General features: G+C 49.4%; 1 protein-coding gene across 1 annotated transcript in view; it reads left to right on the plus strand.

Moving 5' to 3' along the window:
- ACSF3 (acyl-CoA synthetase family member 3) overlaps positions 1–18,847 on the plus strand; it is a 59,646-nt gene that overhangs the window by 5,559 nt on the left and 35,240 nt on the right. The window contains exons 3-5 of the mRNA XM_010011970.1: positions 6,811–6,965; positions 7,441–7,586; positions 12,909–13,021. Of these exons, the coding sequence (XP_010010272.1) occupies positions 6,811–6,965; positions 7,441–7,586; positions 12,909–13,021 (414 nt within the window). The remainder of the gene's footprint in view (positions 1–6,810; positions 6,966–7,440; positions 7,587–12,908; positions 13,022–18,847) is intronic.

Here is an 18,847-nt window from a genome sequence, read left to right on the forward strand (position 1 = left end):
TGTTGTTTGGGAGTGCTTGGGAAGGCCGATGATGATTAGCAGGGGGAGACATTTCAGCACTGTTGTGGGCATGTGGGCTTGGAACACGCATGAGAACAGCAGTGAGCCTGAAAGTGTGTTCCTCCCAGCAGCTGTGTGGGGCAAGGGTGGCTCTGATGTTTTTGGTTTGGGGTTTTTTTTTTTCTTCAAGGGTGAGAACTGGGAGGGCAGAAGCTTCCTTCAGAGCCAGAGCTAGCTGCAGCATAAGTGTCCCTAATCCTCCCATAATTTCTTCCAAGCTGAGTTTTTACTTCTGCAGCTGCACTGTTCCTGTTTGCAGGCAGCCAGCATTTCCCAGCTGCTTCTGAACCTGTTTAAAATGCCTGCTCTTTTGCTTATGCAGGAATTGAAATTTTAAAATTCTGGATTTGTACAGTTTTTGTGCAAATTGGTGGCCAGAAGAGAAGAGATTAATGCCTCTGCTAAAGGAAGGACTGCAAAGTGAGCCTCCTCCTACTGGCCTTTTGAAGGCCTCTGTGAGAATTGGGGTTTGCACTGAGAAGACACTACAGCATCCATTCCCTAGTGACTCCCTCTCTCCATCTCCCTTCCCTTCATCAATTCAGTGATGGCTGCTAAGGCTGAGCACACCCTGTGGAGTGACTGTTAGTCGATGGAAATGTCAGTGAGGTTGGAGAGATAGACCCAGGGGAGGCCAGGCATCCTCTGTGCCCATGCTTTTGCTGTCACAGTCACATGTGGATGGTCCAGTTCCAGACTGGGACACCCTGTGGACTGGAGCCTTTCAGAGCGAGTCATGACGTCAGTGTCTGCTTTGCAGGATCCTCTGCTGAAGGCTTTTGGCTGAAGTGGATCCACTCTGAGTTTGAACAGTGGGAACAGCTTCTCTTTGCCTTGGACCACCTCTGATCTTGCCTGGAGATGTTCTAATAGCAAAAGGCTCCCTGTCAGCATTTCATATTGATAAACATGAGATCAGATCCCAGGAGGTCTTTTAGTCTTAAGTGTGGTGTAGGAAATAGAAGAGTTCAGAAACATGGAGGAAAAAAACTTGCTCTTATGAGTATTGGGGGAAGCGTATAGAAATCTCAACTCTGTGTGACCTAGTTGCGGTGTGTTCTGCCTCCTTGGCTCTGCTGGGCAGGTTTTGAGCTGTGGTGAGCTGCCTGCAGAATGACAACACAGTCTGTGCCCTGCAACAGCTTCCATGATAAATATGCCAAGATGCAGATTTACTGCCCTGAAGTTCCAAAAGGAGCTGTTGTTTTGGTGCCAGCGTTACTGCATGTCTGACTTAAGGTGCCTCCAAGGATCAAGCCCTCTAAAAATCATACCCAGTTTTACAATGTCACATGTAAAGCCATCAAAATTGTTAATCTTATTTGGACCCTCCTTCCAGGGAGATGGAAATGATGGGTGCCCAAAGCTAGTGTGTGATATGGGACTAGCTGTGAGTGTGCTGTCACCCGTGGCAGCTTTTCCCCATGGTGGGAGGGTGCCCCAGACCTGATGCTCATCAAGGATGTGTGCGGGGTGTTGCTCTGGGGTTGCTACTGTGTCATCCACTTGCACCCCTGACTTCCTTGTGAACACCAGCAGCTTGTGCTACGTCTGGGAGCAAACTGTTTGTCCTTGCTGCTGCTGTTATCTCTCTGAACCAGGCTGGGTGCTGATGCTTTATACCTTTGCTGGGCTGTGCAGGGAGATCTATGGCTCAGCAGTCACTGTTGCCTCCGGGAAGGAGAAGCATGCACTGCATGCAGAGCCTCTCCTCTGTATCTGTCACTTTTGCAAACATCACGCTGGGCAGCTCTTTTAGTTTATTTTTAAAAGAAAAGCAAATCCAGGCAGAGGAGTCTGATCTCCAATAACCAAGCATTGCTGAGACGCTGCTGGTAACATGCTGGGGATTGTGTCTCCCATCCAGTTTCAGCTGGAGAGAGGCAATTGTCTTTTCATCTGTTAATGGGAGGCTTCAGAGGAGTAATTTTATCTCAGACTCAAAGAGGAGTTGGTGGAGGGAGGAGTAGGTCACTAGTGAATGGATTATGTTTGATCACTTCTCACAGACCTGGCTTTAAAAAGTTAGAGGTTTTTCTTCCCATGTCCCCAGATCTGCCGTCTGTCCTCAGCATCTGTTAAGGAGTAATGTCTTTTGATGTGTGTGTGTAAATATAAAAAATGGAACCAGAGCCTGTCATATTTACTTATATTACCAGGTCCCACGGAAAGCACTTGCTCCTTGCAGTATGCCTACAGCATAGGAAGAGTTTAAAAGCTTCAGCGTGGAATGCAGAGGGGCCATCAAACTGCACTGATGAATAAATGATTAAAACCAGAGTCATGCAGAGCGCAAACAGTTTGGGGTTATAACAGACATGAGACAAAGCCACCAAGGGCCCAATTTCCCTTTGAAGAGAAGAATGTTTCTCTTGTATTGCTCACTAAGCATCTATGGCTCAGTCCTTAGGAGAGAGCAGAGCTCCCCTTGATGCTCTCCTATCTCATGTCGTGCCCATCTGCCTTTGTTGGGAATAAACTGGCATCCCTTTGGCACTACTGTAGAGTTACTGGAGCTTTCTGACCTCGGTGTTAGGCACAGGGTCTCACCAAGCAAGGAGCTGGTTTGATTGCAGCTGTGTTACTGCCTGTTGCTCTCACAGACACTCTAAAAATTGCAGGCAGCCCTTTTCCTCACTTGTGGTGCCACCCACATGGCAGCGATCGATGTAAAACACAAACCCATCTCCTGATCAAAAGGGAAGTAAAGGGATGATTTAACCTTGCATTAGGGGTATTGTTAGTTTTGAAAAGGTTTTAAAAAATTCAATAACAACTGAAAATGATACAATAATTTTATAGAAGAGAGGAGCTGTTGTAGCTGTCAATAGAGGTAGCAGCACAGGCTGTCTATTATCGGCTTCTGGTCTGATGGGAAAATCTATGCTGGACATTCACTTCCTTTTCAGCTTTTGGCTGTGTCTCTTCCGGCTGCTGCTGGGACTCCTGTATCAGGCAAAGTCTTCCAGCATTTAGTGTACAAATGGTTGTTGCCATCTTCTTTCTTTGCATTAGAAGGTACCCAGGTGTTGGTAGATTTACGGCATTGTGCATCTCCCTTTTCTCTTCTGTGCTCACATCTCTTGCTTCAGGCCACCTCAGCAGATCTGGAGGCTGGTTGGGAAGGTTGCTGTATGGAGTGACCATCTTTTAGAGCAGCTGCCATGTTCCTCCATCCTTGTTCACCATCATGCCATCTGTGTGCTGGAAGGAATACTTGGGAAAAATCCTAAGCTGTGTTTCACTGGGATTGTTTTGTACCCACTGGTGTAATTTTCTCCTTTTCTTTTTTTCATTTACTGATGGCAAAAACCCACTGGCCAGTCCATGGAATTGCCCAGATACGCTTTTGTGCAGTGGGAGGGGAAGAAAATCAGGAATGTTGGGCTGATGGCAAGGCTCTTGGGAACAGAAAGTCTCCCACTTCATTTGCTGGCTCAGGCAGCCCCGTCCTGTAAGCTTGTCCTGGCCTTTCGCTGCTGTTGTAGCTGGTAGGAAGCTGTTCCCATTCTTGCTTTCTTGCAATTAGAAACTTTTTGTTCCTAACCCTTAAAAGGAATCTTGGTCCATCTCTTGAACATATTCCATTGGAATACTGGAGCTTCCCTTGTGTCCAGTGAGTGCTTGGTGCAAAGTCTGGCAGCCCTGGCATGCAGTGCTGTGTTTGCTTCCAGAATCCATAGCTTTTTTAAAAGCACTTGGAGCACTGAGGTATGAGGTGAGCAAAATAAAATTAAATGATGGACTGCCAATACCCTGTCCACATGTAATTGATGTGGTGATGGTGACACATGGGATAACAGAAAGGGGAGATTGATTGTGCTGCTTTAAGTCTGACAGTGTCAGAGGATGCCGTGTGCTGGAAGGGCAAAGCTGGCCTCTCGCTATGAGCCTGTCCAAGCCCCAGGATTGATTGATTAGTCCCAGGTAACAAGACTTTCCCAGATCCTTCTCTCAAAGCATGAAGCTGTAAAACAGAAATAGCTGTTACAGCTGGCTGGGTAGTTACAAGCCCTCCGGACAGCTCAGGGCTGCGGAGGGCCTGGGGCTGCCAGCTTTGTACCACGGCTTGGTGCTTAGTGCTGTTAAAACACATGGGTAGGATCCAGATTGGGCTGAGCAGGAGCGGAGCAGGTGGAGATGTTTGGCTGTCAGCACATCACCCCGGCAGCTGGTGGCACAAATCCAAAGGCAGCTGCTTATCTTCAGGAAGGGGCTGTTGTTGGGGCGAGTTGGACTGACACAGAAAAAGCTGCTCCTGTGGTTGGAGTCGTGGTAGTGAGGGTTTTGTCTAAAGCAGGAGTTTAGCAGGTGTGTGAGGACAGGGGGCTCTGGGGTTGAAGAGAGATCTGCTGTGTTTTAGAGTGATGGGTTTGGCATTTTTCAGATCCAAATCCATGTGAAAAATAACTGCTGCATGGACAGACTGGAAGTCTGCCTGTGCTCCCAACAGCTGCTCTGGACTTGTGAAGGCCAAAAAAAAGCACGCAGCCAGGGTCAGACAGCCCTGAGCATCTGTCTCCCTTCAGTTCTTTCAGCACAGTCCTGATCCCTGATTGCTGTCATGTGTCTCTCCCTGCCCAAGGCAATGGCTCTCAGGAGCACCAGGCTGAGGAGAGCAGATCCATGTATACTGCCCCTGGCACTGGAAAAGGTCCTTCTCCATCCTGCTGTCTCCAATGGGAAAGATACTGTGGGACTGAAGAGAAAAAGATCTTTGGGGAACTGTCATTGTGTCTTAAGGGTGATGGTCCCTATGTAATCCCATAGGAATAGCTTCGCCTGAGCCTTAATCACGTGGTTTAGTGGTAGACTTGTCAGTGTGGGGTTAACGGGGGGACTTGATGATCTTAAAGGTCTTTTCCAGCCTAAAAGATTCTGTGATTCTGTGAAGAGGCTGGGAGGAGGATGTTAGGGCTTAGGTCCTTCTTAAATGCAGTTATGCCTATTCCAGCTTGTTTTAGATGAGCACGCTGGGAGTTGGGGTTTCTGCAAGTGTGATATTCCCTTTCTGGGCATGTCACCCATTGGTCCAGGCAAGTCATGTTCCTCCTCTGCTTTCCCTGATGTTAACAGGAGCTTGCAGCACTCACATCCCATCTCCCAACGTGTCCAGGTGATTTCCACCTTGTTTATTCTCCTCTATTAAGGACCATCTCCAGGCTGGGCTGTAGCATCAACTCCCTTCTGTTTGGTGGGCTGGTGCCTTTGTTGGATGTGTCCTGCTCCATTAAGAATAACAACATGGTGGTGGTGGTGTTTTTTAGGAGTTGATTGTTCTGAAGCAGTGGAGTGAGAGACACAGGAGGAGGCGGCAGCGGCGCAGCCACGTAGAAAGTAATGAAATGGAGCTCGAGCAAGGAGGATGGAGGGGAAGGGGGCAGAGTGACAGCATGAAGGAGAATCACTTGTTCACCTTCAATCAATTCCTGCCTTTTCTCGTGGTCACACGTGCCTGTGTGCAGCTGAGCGTGCACAGGCAGGGAGGGCAGAGGCGGTGCATTGTCAGGAGCTGTTAGGAAATACATTTGTCAACAACAGGGCAGGGACCAGAGCGAAAGGAAGGAGGCGGCCGTCACCATAGCCTTTTATTTATTGATGATTTTGGATTGTTCCTGCCTGGGGAAGAGTTCACCTGGGGGGAAGAGTGGCGAGGTGTGGAAGGAATGGGCCCGATAGTAATATTTATGGCTCTCAGCCATTGCTAACTGCTCCCAGGTGGGAATGCTTAGCCAGGGCAGCAGCCAGGGTCACTCTGTCTTCACCCTTCAACCAGCAGAGCCAGCTCCTGGAATTTGCCCTGGCTTGTAGTTCCCACAGGCTAGCAGGAGTTACATATATAGAGAAATCATCTGTCCCACAGGGACCGTTCCTCTTGAGAAGAGTGTGGTTGGTGTGGAGGCTGTTCTGGATAGCTACTGTCTCCTGCCTGCAACTGCTTTACCTGCAGTTTCTGATGGCTGATCTGTGCTTGCTGATGGCAGGTATCTCTGCACCCACTCACCAGAAGATGACCATTTCCATTGTGGTGGAGTCTTACTCGCAGTTCCAGTGTGTGATTTCTCTCTTCCCAACCCTGCCATTTGTCTTAAAAGCATTTCTTCCTCAAAGGTTTAAGTCTGTGGGATCCTACCTGTGTCTCGTGTTCTTCAGATGTGGCTTAGTGTCTTTCCAAAGAAGACCTGCTATGCTTGGAAAAGCTGGTGGCTTTGCATAGCCTTTTGAAGAGCTCTGCATATTAAGGGAATTAACTGATTCCGCCAGAAGTTTGCATCTTTGTGAGCAAATTCTTGGTTGTACAAAAAAATGCCATTTCCATCATCCTGCGCTCACTGAGTGTGAAAGCAGATGGGTGATATGCTGGTGGGATGAGTTAAATATTGTGCTTTGGGCAATAAGGGCATGATGAAGGTTGGGAGCTCTTGTTCTGGGCATGGATGAGGTGTACGCAACAGGCTTCCTGTTGTTTGTGCTTTCTGGAAGTCTCAGATAGCAGAGGTCTGACTGTTCGTGACCAGCCCAGGGGGGCTTTGTTTTGGACAAGCCTGTTGCACTCCTGTACCTCAACATTCCCTTGCACTGTATGAAGAAGCAGTGGTGGAGCTCACTGCCCTGTGAAGCGTTTGCAGAGTCCTCGCTTGTGAACCTCTTCAGAGGTGCTGAGGAGTCGCTGACAATGTTTATGATAACTTCCCTCTAATCTTTACATTGAGGTGTATTTTTATATGTGTTTATTTCCTTCTCTTCTAGGTTTGGAAGAAGCTCCTAAGCTCCCAAGCTCCCCGAATCAGTGTCTTCATGGGAGTGCCCACTACCTATGCCAAGCTGATAGAGTATTATGACAATCATTTCTTTCAGCCACAAGTCCGGGATTTCGTGCATGCCTTTTGCCAGGAGAACATCAGGTAGGTGAGCAATGTCCCTCTGGGCAGGGGCTGCTGGTGGCTGTCTGTCTCCGTAGTGGTGCTTTCCAGCACCACCTCTCTGCAGTGCTGGCTGTTGTGCTTTAGTGTCTCTTTGACAAGGACAAGGGTGACATTATTTAATTATGAGCCACTCTTGCATGGTAAAGCCAGAAGGGGTCTGCATGCTCATTATATGTGTCACCCTACATAACTCAAGACTGAGGACTTTGTGCTGCAACCCACTTGTACTGCAGGATTTCTTTTAGGAGGCTGTCCTATCTTAACATAAAACCTGTATCAGACAGAGAATCTTCTGTATGTGAGGAACAGCTTTGCTACTGGTTAAAAGCTTTTTGGGGCTTCTGTCTTAAGATTTTATGCAGGAGCAGGCTTTATGTAACCCTGTGTTAGACTACAAATTCCCTGAAGGACAGCTGATATTGAGTACTTTGTTACATGGGCTTTCCTTCCTCAGGTTAATGGTGTCAGGCTCAGCAGCCCTGCCTGTGCCTGTCCTGGAGAAGTGGAAGAGCATCACTGGGCACACATTGCTGGAGAGGTATGGGATGACTGAGATTGGAATGGCGCTTTCTAACCCTTTGCATGGAGTCCGTGTCCCAGGTAGGAGTCTCTAGAGCGTGCACACTGTTTGGAGGCATTTGGCTGTGAAGGGTTCTTGGTTTTTCTCATCACAGAGAATAAACATCTAATCACCATTTGTCATGTTTGAGGAGCAGGCTACGGTAGGAACAATGATGCTGGTAGGGGAATTGGCCTTGGGAAGCCAGGAGGGCACGGGGGTACACGGGTAGTGGCTGATGGGTTTCGCCGGGATCTCTGGTCATGGTGGATTAGCAAAGCTGTGTGTGCAGAGCTTGCAGTGGTGCATGCTGACCTGAGCAGCCAGCCTGGTTCTATCCACGAGGCAGAGGCCATATTGGTGCTTTATTATTCCCAAAGTCTTAGCAAGCTCAAGCACTGTGATGGGACTGCATCGTCAGCTCCTGCTCTTTGGGGTTGTATTTATGTGCGCTGTTGACACAGGTTTCTCCACAAAGCAGTTCTTGTCCAACTGATCAGTACCGAATACTTAAAATAGGATGTCTGCTCACTCTTATTTTAGTGCATGTTTCTTGGCTTTTCAGGAATTAGAACTTGTCACACCTCGTTGTACACTCTGGTTCTGTTCTCTCCTTGTCTTCCCTCACTTCTCTTAGCTACACTTTGTGCCTCCTCTCAATATCTGTACTTTATGTAACCTACCCATAAATTGATCTGAAACATTCAAAATATGAAATGCCCCCACCCTCCCTTTGGTTAAAAACGTGGCCATCTGTCTGCCAAGCAACCCAGCCCACCACTATGCCACCTTCTCCCCACACACTGTCTGCATATGCATGGCAGCATATGCATCGTCTTGGTTTCCAGTGTCTTGGGGGATCAGTGCTACCCAGGGGCTGTCCAGAGCATCGTGGCTTCTCACAGCACCCCACGGGATGCAGAGGCTGTGCCCCTGCAGAGATCACACAGGGCAAGGAAAAGCTACAGCTCCCCCACACTGGCTCCTCAGCTTAAGAACAGGTCAGGGCCAGTGTGAAATACAATCTCGAGTTTACTTTTGCTGAGTAACTGTTGTTCCCCTACCCCAGCTCAGCCCAGTCTTCCCTTCCTAGAGAAGCCCCAGCCCTGAAGGCAGGAGAGGGAAGCAGGCAAGGAAATAAGATTCCCACCTGCATGAGCTTGAGCTCTCTGTGAGCCCCATGACACAGTGTGACAGTGCAGAGATCATTTGGATGTCCCTGTGCAGTGGCCTGGTTGTATTTGCTTGTCATTCATCTTCAGGAGGAGAAATGAGTGGAGGCTCTAGAAGTTTCCCAGGAGACAAAAGGAGAAAAGAAATAAGACTGAAAGTAACATGAGCAAGACAGATGTTGACACCCAGAAGGGCAGCTCGTATTCCAGAGCTGGGTGGCAGATCCAAGCAGAGCTGGGGCAGGATCCCTGGGGGCACCATGGTCTGCAAGGGAGCTGGGGACAAATCCTTTCATGCAGCTATAAGCAGAGGGGCTGGGGGTAAAGGCTGACTGTCACTCCAGCTGCTGTTTAGGGGCTGCTGCAGCCCTAAGTGGGGAGAGAAGTATCTCACGAAGGTGTGAATCAGTAAGAGACCTTCCAGAAAGAAGGCTATAATTGAATAGGCTTGATTAATTTATTTCAGGAAGTGTCAGCTGGGAAGCAGATGGGTGAAGCTGAGGCATAATTTACTGGAGCTGTAAAAAAGCTTTTGATATACTACCCCATTAGAGGCTGGAATGTAGGGTCACCAGGTAGCACAGAGGATCCAGTGTGAGAGTCAACTGAGAGTCAAATGCAATGATGAGCTGGGAACAGAGACTGGGTGGGAGGAGGAGTGAAGTGTCTGGAGAAAACACCTTGGATGGCACTGATAGGCACTAGGCAGAGGTGACCTCAGACCTGCAGCCTAGCCAAAGCCTTTACTAGCTGTATTTTGAAAAAGGAGCACCACAAGCATGGCATTTTACCCCATAGGTAACTCTGGGGATCCTCACACTTGCCAGGGGATTTCTCCTGCAGTGGAAGCAGCACACATCCTTCTCTACTGCTTCATGAGCCTCTGAGGAGAGATCCTGAGGCTTCCCTTGCCTTCTTCCATCCTCTTGGTGTAGCTGGGGAAAGGTTGAGTCCTTGGAACCTGCCCATGTCACCACTGGTGTGTGGCATCACTCCTCACCCAGAGCACAGGTCTGGAGGGTTATGGGCTTTAATTTCCAGAAGAAGAAAAGATGAAAGATTTGAAAGATAAATGTTTGCTTGTATATGGTTAAAACCCTGCTTAAAATGCCTCTGTTTTCACCAGCTCTCATTCTAATCCCCCTGGTGCTGTTACTGTGAAGGGAGATGAATAATTCATGGATGGAGAATGCCTCACTGGGCCTAATCACCACTTTAATTGGAGGTTTAGATCAGAGGCAGCTAATAGCTCCTACAGCGGGGACTCCGTGTATTGTTGACAGTGAGATCGTTGAGTGCCTTATCGTTGGCCTGTTTCAATTCTCCCAGGACACCACTGCACATAACAGCATCGAGGTAACCAGATACCGAAGGACACAGACCGCAGGGCCAATTAAATTTATCTGGGAAGAGCTGACAACTTTTTTAAACAGAGGAGAACTGGTGAAAGAATAATAGTGTCACTCCTTCCTGACTGCAGCCTGGCTGGTGTCGGCTGAGCTGACACCACAGGCATGCTGCCAGCATTTCTTAACATTCAAATTGGAGAGAGGTGGGAGGGAGAGAGAGGGAAAGGAGCAGGGATTTCTCCCCAGTTTCCCCTTGGGATCATGGCTCAGGACTTAAGGAAGTGAGCGCTGAGTGTAGACCCCCTTCTGATCACCCTGATTGCAGTCTAGGTGAAGCGAGGACCTCCAGTGCTGTTCCTTAGGGAGCAAGCTCAACCTTCTGCTGACTTGTTGGAGTCTGCATGGCATGTATCTTGACATGGTGGATGGGCCTGAAAAGCTCTAGTAATTGTTTTTGCATGAATTTTATTAACGCTCTTGGGTTCCTGTAGCTCTGTTCAATGCTGTGAGCATTTTCAGCCTCTGCAGATCTTGATTTCCAGTTTGACATTTTTCCTAAATACCAGAAAGTCTTTTCCAGACTGAATACAAGGAAACAGCTATCTATGAGGGACTTACTTTGTGAGTTTTTAGCCAAGCATTAGCCAAGTAGGAAATAAATTGATGGAGCTGTATTTGTAACTGTGATCTGAAACACTGTGAGGAGGACATGTTGCCTTTTCTGTGTCTTCAGATGTGGTAGCACTGGGCTCATCTTTGGTATTTCATTCTCAACGACTGAGACTGGAAGTGGGCACTAATCATTGAGTCCTACTGCCTGTGAATCAGTCACATTCCTGCATTGAGGTCAGTAGCTTGCATACAGGGAAGAAGCATCTTCCAGGAAAGCAACCATCTGATCTTGGTTTGAAAGCTTCCAGAGACGGCAAGTCTGTGGGAGCTCATGGTGGTTCATTGCACTGGTTACTGCTTCCTCCATGAGCTTCATGAGACTGACTTTGCAGCATCTCCCTGCTATTCCTTGCCACATCTCACAGACAGGTTGGAGGCTGTTAACACAAGGCATTTTTCACACTGGAGGAAATACTCCCATAGAAATCTAGAAGGTGGCTCCATAAGCTTGGCATGCAAACATTTAGGGTGTTTTCCATGCCTTGTGACATGCTTTGAGTCCTCCTGGAGCTTACCATGGCAGGTACCAGACTTTAAAATACATAAAGACCTTGACAGGGCACCTCCAGGCATTTCTCCTGGCTCATGCTTCTTCCTCACTCTGCTGCAGTCCTCTGTCTCTGACTTCTGACAGTGTCTGCCCATGGGATGAGAGCAGCCCAAGTGATGCTTGTGAGAAGAGAAGGACCTGGCTGCGTGTTGGCTGACCTGAATGCCGAAGGCACTTTCAAGCTGAACAGACACGCATCGCAGAACTGCCACGTCGCTTTCTGTTTATTTCTTGCCAGATTTGCTAATTGTTCGGGTAGTTTCACTGCAATAAAATCTCACTCCCTCATAGCCCATCTGCTCTTAGCTGATCCTGCAGGGATGCCATAAATCTGGGCTACGATGACATATCTATTTCCATGGCAACTGACCAATGTAGCAAACAAAATCATGATGTCACAGATACCACATCTCCAGGGCTTGAGCAGGAGAATGAGACCAGGATAGGGAAAACGCCACTTGAACCCAAATGCCTTAGATACAGATGACAAGGGGGAGGTGGCACTGAGCTCCAGGTCCTGCACACCCTATTCTAAAGACTTTGCAATGTCAAGTGTAGCAGACCTAGAAAGCATCACCAGCTTGAGTCTCTCCAGGGGGGAAAACTGATCATCTCTTAAAATAAAGAGAACATCTACTGATTTAAGCTCAGATCTGTGCAGTTCTTCTGAGCCCAAGGTAGCTCTGTGCTCATGTCCCTCTCCCCAGTCACAGGGGATGAAAGCCATGGGTCTTATCTTGCATTGAGAGTGGTCTCATGCTGTTGAGATGCAGAGGGAAACCTGCTGAGCCAGCAGATGCCCACAACTCCTGGTTGCTGCTTGCCCTGGAGCCGCTCATCAGACAAAGGTCACAGGAACAAAGCTGTCCTGACTTCTGTGCTTTCGGATGCTCACCAAGAAAAGCATGCACTAAACCAAAGGGTGGGAATGCTGCAGGCTGCAGGTTGGGGAGCTCTGGGTCAAGAGAACCAGCTTGGAGCTTAAAAGCAGTTGTTCATGACACTGTGTCACATTCCCTGGCTTTGAAAATTGAAACCTGTGGAAGAATGATGTGGTTTTGATCTCTGCTTTTCTCCTGTGATGTTTTATATACAGTGTATTGATGTCTCATAAAACTGAGATAATCCCTTGCAATTCTCACACTGTTAAGCCTTTGCCTTTTCTGTCAGGTCCAGGCTTTAGAGAAGCAATGAGCCACTGTAGTAATCATTGTGCTCTTTCTTTTCACATCTTTGTGTAGGTTTCATGGTGCTTCTTTTTTTTTTTTTTTTTTTTTTTCTTTACAAAAAGACAGCTTCATTACTGGGCTACGAAGCTGTGCTGATGTCTTCAAAGACTGGCCAAGAGAGACTGCTCCAGGCTGGAGACACATTTGTTTTCCTAGGCATTTCCAACACTGCCTGCTCAGCGAACAAGAGCGTATTGCACTGCAGTGACATTTGCATGCAGACATATGATGTGATCGAAGCCTTCCTGAAGGATAACCCCCTGCTAGGAAGTTCTTTAGTGCCAGCACAGTCTGCAGATGCCATTGATAGACGAGCAGCTGCTCTTTTGCATCCTTGATTTTGTTGTTTCCCAGAGGCTGTCCACTGTTTCACTGCTGTTTTTCTTCATAGGTTCTGTGGGCACCCCACTGCCAGGGGTAGAAGTGCGCATTGCCACTGAGACCTTGAAGAATGGTGCTCGTTCCTACACCATCCATGCTCAGGGAGATGAAGACAACACACAGGTAGTGCTCAGCCTTGTTCTCTGCTGCTTCACTTGTCTCATGAGAAGTTCTCTCTGCCCCAGCCCTTTGAAGCCTCAAGGACTGAGGCTTGCACTGCTGTTATTCCCAGAAACTTGGTGATGCTCTTTAGAATGTCTCTTTTTCATATTCTTTTTATGGGTTACTATAGCCCTGGTGCTTTACAGACCACACAAGTGTGGTCCTCGCTGCATAGATGAACAACATCTGAGAGAGGAGAACACCTCCAGCATGGGAGTGGGAGGTGAAGGCTGTGGCATAAGGGCTATGGTATAAGATGATATTGTATCTGCTGAGGCTGTTGATGCCCTGGAGGAAGGTAATGAGTTAAGCAGTGCCTGACCTTTGAAAGCCAGGACAAGAAGTTGTACTGCAGACGGTAAAAACAAGGCATAGAAGGGAATTCAGGTGAACCCTACTCTGCTCTAAAGAGTCACTAAATATGTGCAGTCTGGAAAAGAGGGCGAGTGATTTCTAACCCTGTATTTATTTGACTGGGTTTTACCAGGGGGTTAGCAGTGAGAGCTGGAAGGGCAGGACTGGTATCCTTGCGAGTTGCATTCATTTTAAAATGAATCAGGGGGGAACTCTATGGGTTTCCATGAAAGTCCAGCTCCAACTGCCAAGTGGTATCTGTACCAGCAGTTCTACTATCTCAGAAGTCAGATGTCCATGATGGTGAAGCAGTTGGGCCCTTTTCACTATGAGCTGCCCCTGTGTTGGGGTTCTGTGTATTCCCTCCTGCAAGAACAGCCTCCAGCCCAGGGTCTGGGGTGTCCTGCTGCCTCAGCCCCTTTTTCTCCCCACAGAAATGGCTGAGCAGGGTCTGCCTTCCTGCCACATTTCCTTTGCACCCTCATTCTGGGTGCAGGTCGTGTTCCCTCTGGCAGATCAATAGCCAGGTGATGCACAGGCTCGGCTGAGTAGATGGATGCTGTATGTGTGAGAGAAATTGCTCCAGCAGTTGTGTGCACCGTGTGGGTGGGAGACAGACAGGCGTGAGATTCAACCTGAAATATGTGGCTTCACTCATTCCTCTGGGGAAATAGCTTCTCATCTAGCCACAGACATGCCAAGGGTTCAAAAGGAGCTTCCCGGTGTCCAGCAGGGTATACCAGAGACACTGCTGGTGTAAGTACTGGTGAAAGGCTCAAGAAAACCGTTTTTCCTCTAGATTATCTGTGGTGGCAGCTGGAGGAGCCAGCAGGACCATGGGCAGCCCCGTGTGGGTTGTGGTCAGGCTGCAGCAGGTTGCCTTTTGTGTCCTGATGCCAAAACAGAGCACTGGATCCCACCCCAGACATATAAAATGAGCCCAGGGGAGAGAGAGCTGAGAGGGACCGCTCTGGCCAGGGACTGTGGTGTAGCTGAACAGTGAGCAAAGCAGGAGACCTGGACTGGCTGCTGTAGTGCAGCACTCAACACATAGGAAACTGCTTCCTGTTTATATCACTTCACTGGATGAGTGTTACGTCTCATGGTTTTGTCCCCTCATCCTGGAGTTAGCTTTTGGCCTTTCTTTTTCCATTTGTGTGGAACTGAGACATAAAATAGAATGTGTCCATTTTAATAATGATCCTATAATGCTTTTTTTTACCCTAAGGGATCCCTGGGCTCTTTACAAATTAGGTCTCAGACACAAGAATCCCCATAGTGCAGCTACTTCCAGGATGAAATGTGGATGTCGTTAATCTGAATTATAAGAGGCAAAAAAAAAGTTGGGTTTTTTTTTTTTCCGCTTAATACTTCTTCCTTTTCCTTCTGGTTGTATTGAGTGCCCAGAGAAGAAGGGGAGCCCAGAAGACCTGTGTCTGATGCTGGAAGCCCACCACCCTCTGGGGTTTCAGAGGGCTGAGACCCACATAACTATTTCCTCTGGCTTCAGGCTGATTGAGTTTATATTTGGGACAGAGGAATTGCCCTTTTATGCCATCCATTTCTCACATAAACCCTTCACCCCCAGTGCAGGCCACTGAGGTCCATACCAATGTCTCATGGTGCTCTCAGGAGCTCCAGTCAGCGCTGGTGTTGGCCCCGTGCCCCTTGCTGATGGCTGACTTTCCGTCAGGCTACCCCTTGGGGGTTTTATCAATGTTCTGATGAATTCTCAAGACATCTGCCAGGGAGGGTGTGGGGAGGTGGTAGAATTTGCCTCTGGGTGTTGGCTGAGGGGTTGGTCCCTCTCTGAAAGGCTGTCCCTATCTCACCCACCTTGCCCCTTATCCCAGCTTAACTGAGAGTTTCTTCAGGCTGAAGAGAGAGAAATGGTCCCATCTGCTTTGAGCAACACTAGGAGACAGTGTCTTCTGCTGTGCTCCAGGACATCCAGGAGCAGAATGGATTTGCTGCCTCTGTCCCTGAGACTGTCAAAAAGGCTGTAGCAAAGTGGGAAAAACGGTCCCTGCTCTCAGTGTGTCTTGGCACAGATGGACGCATGGGGATGCCAGGAGTTTGATTTCTGTCTGGTCTGTGTATGGAGTGTGATTTTCCATCGCATGGGCAGGTGGCATCCGTGGTGGCACACCTCTTGTCCCAGTGACAGTGTCATTTCACTGCTTCACACCTGTGGTTGCAGGCAGAAAGCCTCACCTGCTGCCTGTTCCTGCCCTGAGACGCTGCTCCTGGCACACTCTGTGCATCATGCTTGGTTAATAATTTATGTCAGAAGAGAGAACGTCAGTGGAATTTATTTAAAACAAGGAGGATCTGACAGGCCGAATGCTCATCATGCTCCACCAGGCAAAGAAAGGCCTGGCTCTGTTTCACTTCAGCTCCTCCAAGGTGAAGGGGCTGTCCCCAGGATGAGAAGACCTTGTCGGTGTTACCCTCCTTGATCGTGCCACCAGACAACCCTGGTGTGGCCTCTTCCTTGCCTCTGATGAGGAGGGATAGAAAAATTCTTCCTCACCTTCCTTGCAGGAGGGCTCTGAGGCTTACAGCATGTAAGTAGGTCTGTGGTGTGGTCCTGGCAAAGGCAGAGGGGTCTGGGTGGAAGGACAGCAGTGGTGGGGCCGGCGCAGAAAGCACATAGCCCACCCAGGCCCGCTCTGCCTGTGTTTGATATGAGCATCTGCAGCCCCGTCGCTGCTCTGGGCATTTCTGCCTGTTTTGGCATTGATACCGTGAAAAAGCCCCAAATGTCATGTAATGGATTGCTGGAAATAAACACCTCCCGGCAGCAGGGCTGGCACAGGCAGCGCCTGCCGTCTGCTTCAGTTACACAACTTTCAGGGCAGGGACCTCTCTGTACACGGAAAGCGTGGCACACATCTGTGCCACTGCACAGATAATGAAACTGCCACACCAGAGCTGGTCCTGGCCATGGCGGGGACATGGGGCTGTGCCTGGCAGCATGCGGGACATGGTGTGGCAGATCTGGTGGGATGCTGAGCACCCCGGTGCGAGCTGGGCTCCAAGCCATCTCTTCTCACCAGCCTCCCGGCTCCTGCTTGCAGGTGATCTCCATGCCGGGGGGGTTAGGCGCATTGTCAGGGCAATCTGCAAGGCGTTCACACCTCAGCTCCACTGTGCAGAAACCCTCGTGGCTGTGAGCAGGAAGAGCACCTGCCTTTGCCAAGGAAATCATTTGCTGTACGGAGCCTCGCAAGGTCACCACCTTCCCCGCTCGCGTTGGGCTGAGGTTTCTGCCTTCTGCTCTCTCCTGACAACAGCAGACAACAGACTTTCCCTGAGCTGTTTCTTCCCCACTAACACTGTCTCTCCCATTAGATGCTGGGGCATTGCTCCGTTTCCTTTCACACCATCACCCTTTAGACACGTTTGCACGTCCTGCCGCAGTGAGATGCAAACAGGAGCTCGGCAGCATCGTGGTGGTGGCAGAGGAAGGCTGTGGGTGGTGGGAGCGGGGAGGTGGGGAGCGTTTCTGCTTTGCCATCCGGTAACTGCCTGAGCTTTCAGCAGGGGACTGCTGTAATTTGCAAAGCTGGTTTCTGGCACACCCTGAAGATCAATAATCTACTTAGCTGAAAGTTTGCTGGGTATCTCTTCTTCCCTTCATTTTCTCCCGCCCCTTGATTAGAGTGCTGAATTCCTTTCGTGCGTGTGCTCCAGCCCTTCGATCTTGCAGCTCTCATGAGCCTTGTGCTCCATTGCATCCAGTTTGCACAGATTTTCTAGCTGGCTTTTGTGCTGCTTCTGTAGTTACTGCTGCACCCTGGGCTGTGAGCTGGCTTTCTGAGCTGACACAGAGCCACAAGCAGTCAGGCTGTCAGCTGTGCCCTGCCTGAAGCTGCACCATCACTGCCAGAACCAAAAGGTTCTCCAGCCTGATGAGATCCCCTCACTGCACAGTCTGTTCCCAACCAAGGATGCTCTGCAATACACTATTGGACAGGACCACCTGCAGTAGGGCAGGAGGTGGCATTCCCCATTGGAGCCGCAGTGCCTGTACCCTGACACAGCATCGCCCACCTCTCCCTGTCCAGGAGTGTGGTGACAGGGAGCATGGTCCCTTGGAGAGTTGCTGTCCTTTGAGTGCTCAGAGAAGTGCTTCTCCTCTGATGGGGAGCAGAAGTGTGGAAGCGAATGTCTGTCACAGGGCAGCAGCAGCTTTGCGTGCCTTGAGTCAATTACTCCTGTAGCTGCTCCTGTCCAGAGCAGCTCCTAAACTTTTAACCTACCTTAAGCTGCTGCCTATTGAGTCCACCTGACCATACAGGCAGGCTTAGTAATCCTCACCCACAGCCCTGGATGCTTTCTTTCCTGGTCTTTCTTCCCCTTAACTTTTTGGCAGCCTAAAAAGGATCTGGGTCTCCCATGCCTGGCTCCAGCGCACAGGAAAGGGTTACAGCTCTCCAGCGCTGAATGTTTCAGTTCGCTTTGTTCAGTGCAATGCATATTTCATACGCTTAGCTTCCCAGCTGGCAGAGGCCTGGAAACCCTGCAAGCTGTCGGGTATTGTCTCTCTCCTTCTTTGTTTGTTTGTTTGTTGGTTGGTAGGGGTTTTTTTTGGGGGGGTTTGTCATTTTTGTTGGATTTTATTTTTTTCTTTTCTTTTTCCAAATTGCTCACTCGCACGAAAGCCAAACCCCAGTCCTTGACAATAGGGGTCTATCAATAGATAAATGGTTTCACAGCTGTATCTAATGCACTGCTCTAGCCAGGGCTTTTATGGGGAGTAATTTTCTCGTGCTGAGGCTGCGAAGGGAGCTGTGTGGGACGTATGGGTTGCAGGAGCTGGCAGCAGGAGGACGCTGCAGCCATAGGTTTTTCTCTCCCCCCTTCAAAGGTTGTAATTAGCTCGTTGTTTATCCATATGCAAGCTGTCGTCCTGGACGGGATGCGGCCATCCCTTCCCAAAGCCACCAGCATCTCCTAGCCCCTCCTCCCTGTGTCCCCTGTGTCCCTGCCATCTGCTAGCAGCTCACTGCTGGTTGCCAGCACCTCCACAGGGCTGCGGGCATCGGGGCAGCTGCCACCGTCACTGGTTGTTATGACCGGAGGCCTTGGCTGTTGATGCCCCTGTGGAGGGGACCAGGAATGGCTCCACCCCACTCATGTTCATCCCAGATCTCCAGAGAAACAGTGGGGAGGTGGTTGGTCATCACTGAGCTGCCAGGATTGCCTTGGAGGCTTTCTGGGTGCTTCTTTGCTGCTGCCCATGGGTGCTGTGGACTTGGGTCCACCTCTCTGGACAGATCCTGCATAGAGGTGCTGTTGCACATGTACCTCTTGTGTGTGGCTGTCTCCTCCTCATCCATCCAGGTATTTTGAAACAGCTGGTGCGAATGTACCGGGCTCTTCTCCCATGTGTAGCTCCTGAGGCTAGAGATGGGCACGTGCCAGGCA

The sequence above is a fragment of the Nestor notabilis genome, unplaced genomic scaffold (assembly GCF_000696875.1).
Source record: "Nestor notabilis isolate BGI_N333 unplaced genomic scaffold, ASM69687v1 scaffold4023, whole genome shotgun sequence".
In the NCBI taxonomy this organism is placed as follows: Eukaryota; Metazoa; Chordata; class Aves; order Psittaciformes; family Psittacidae; genus Nestor; species Nestor notabilis.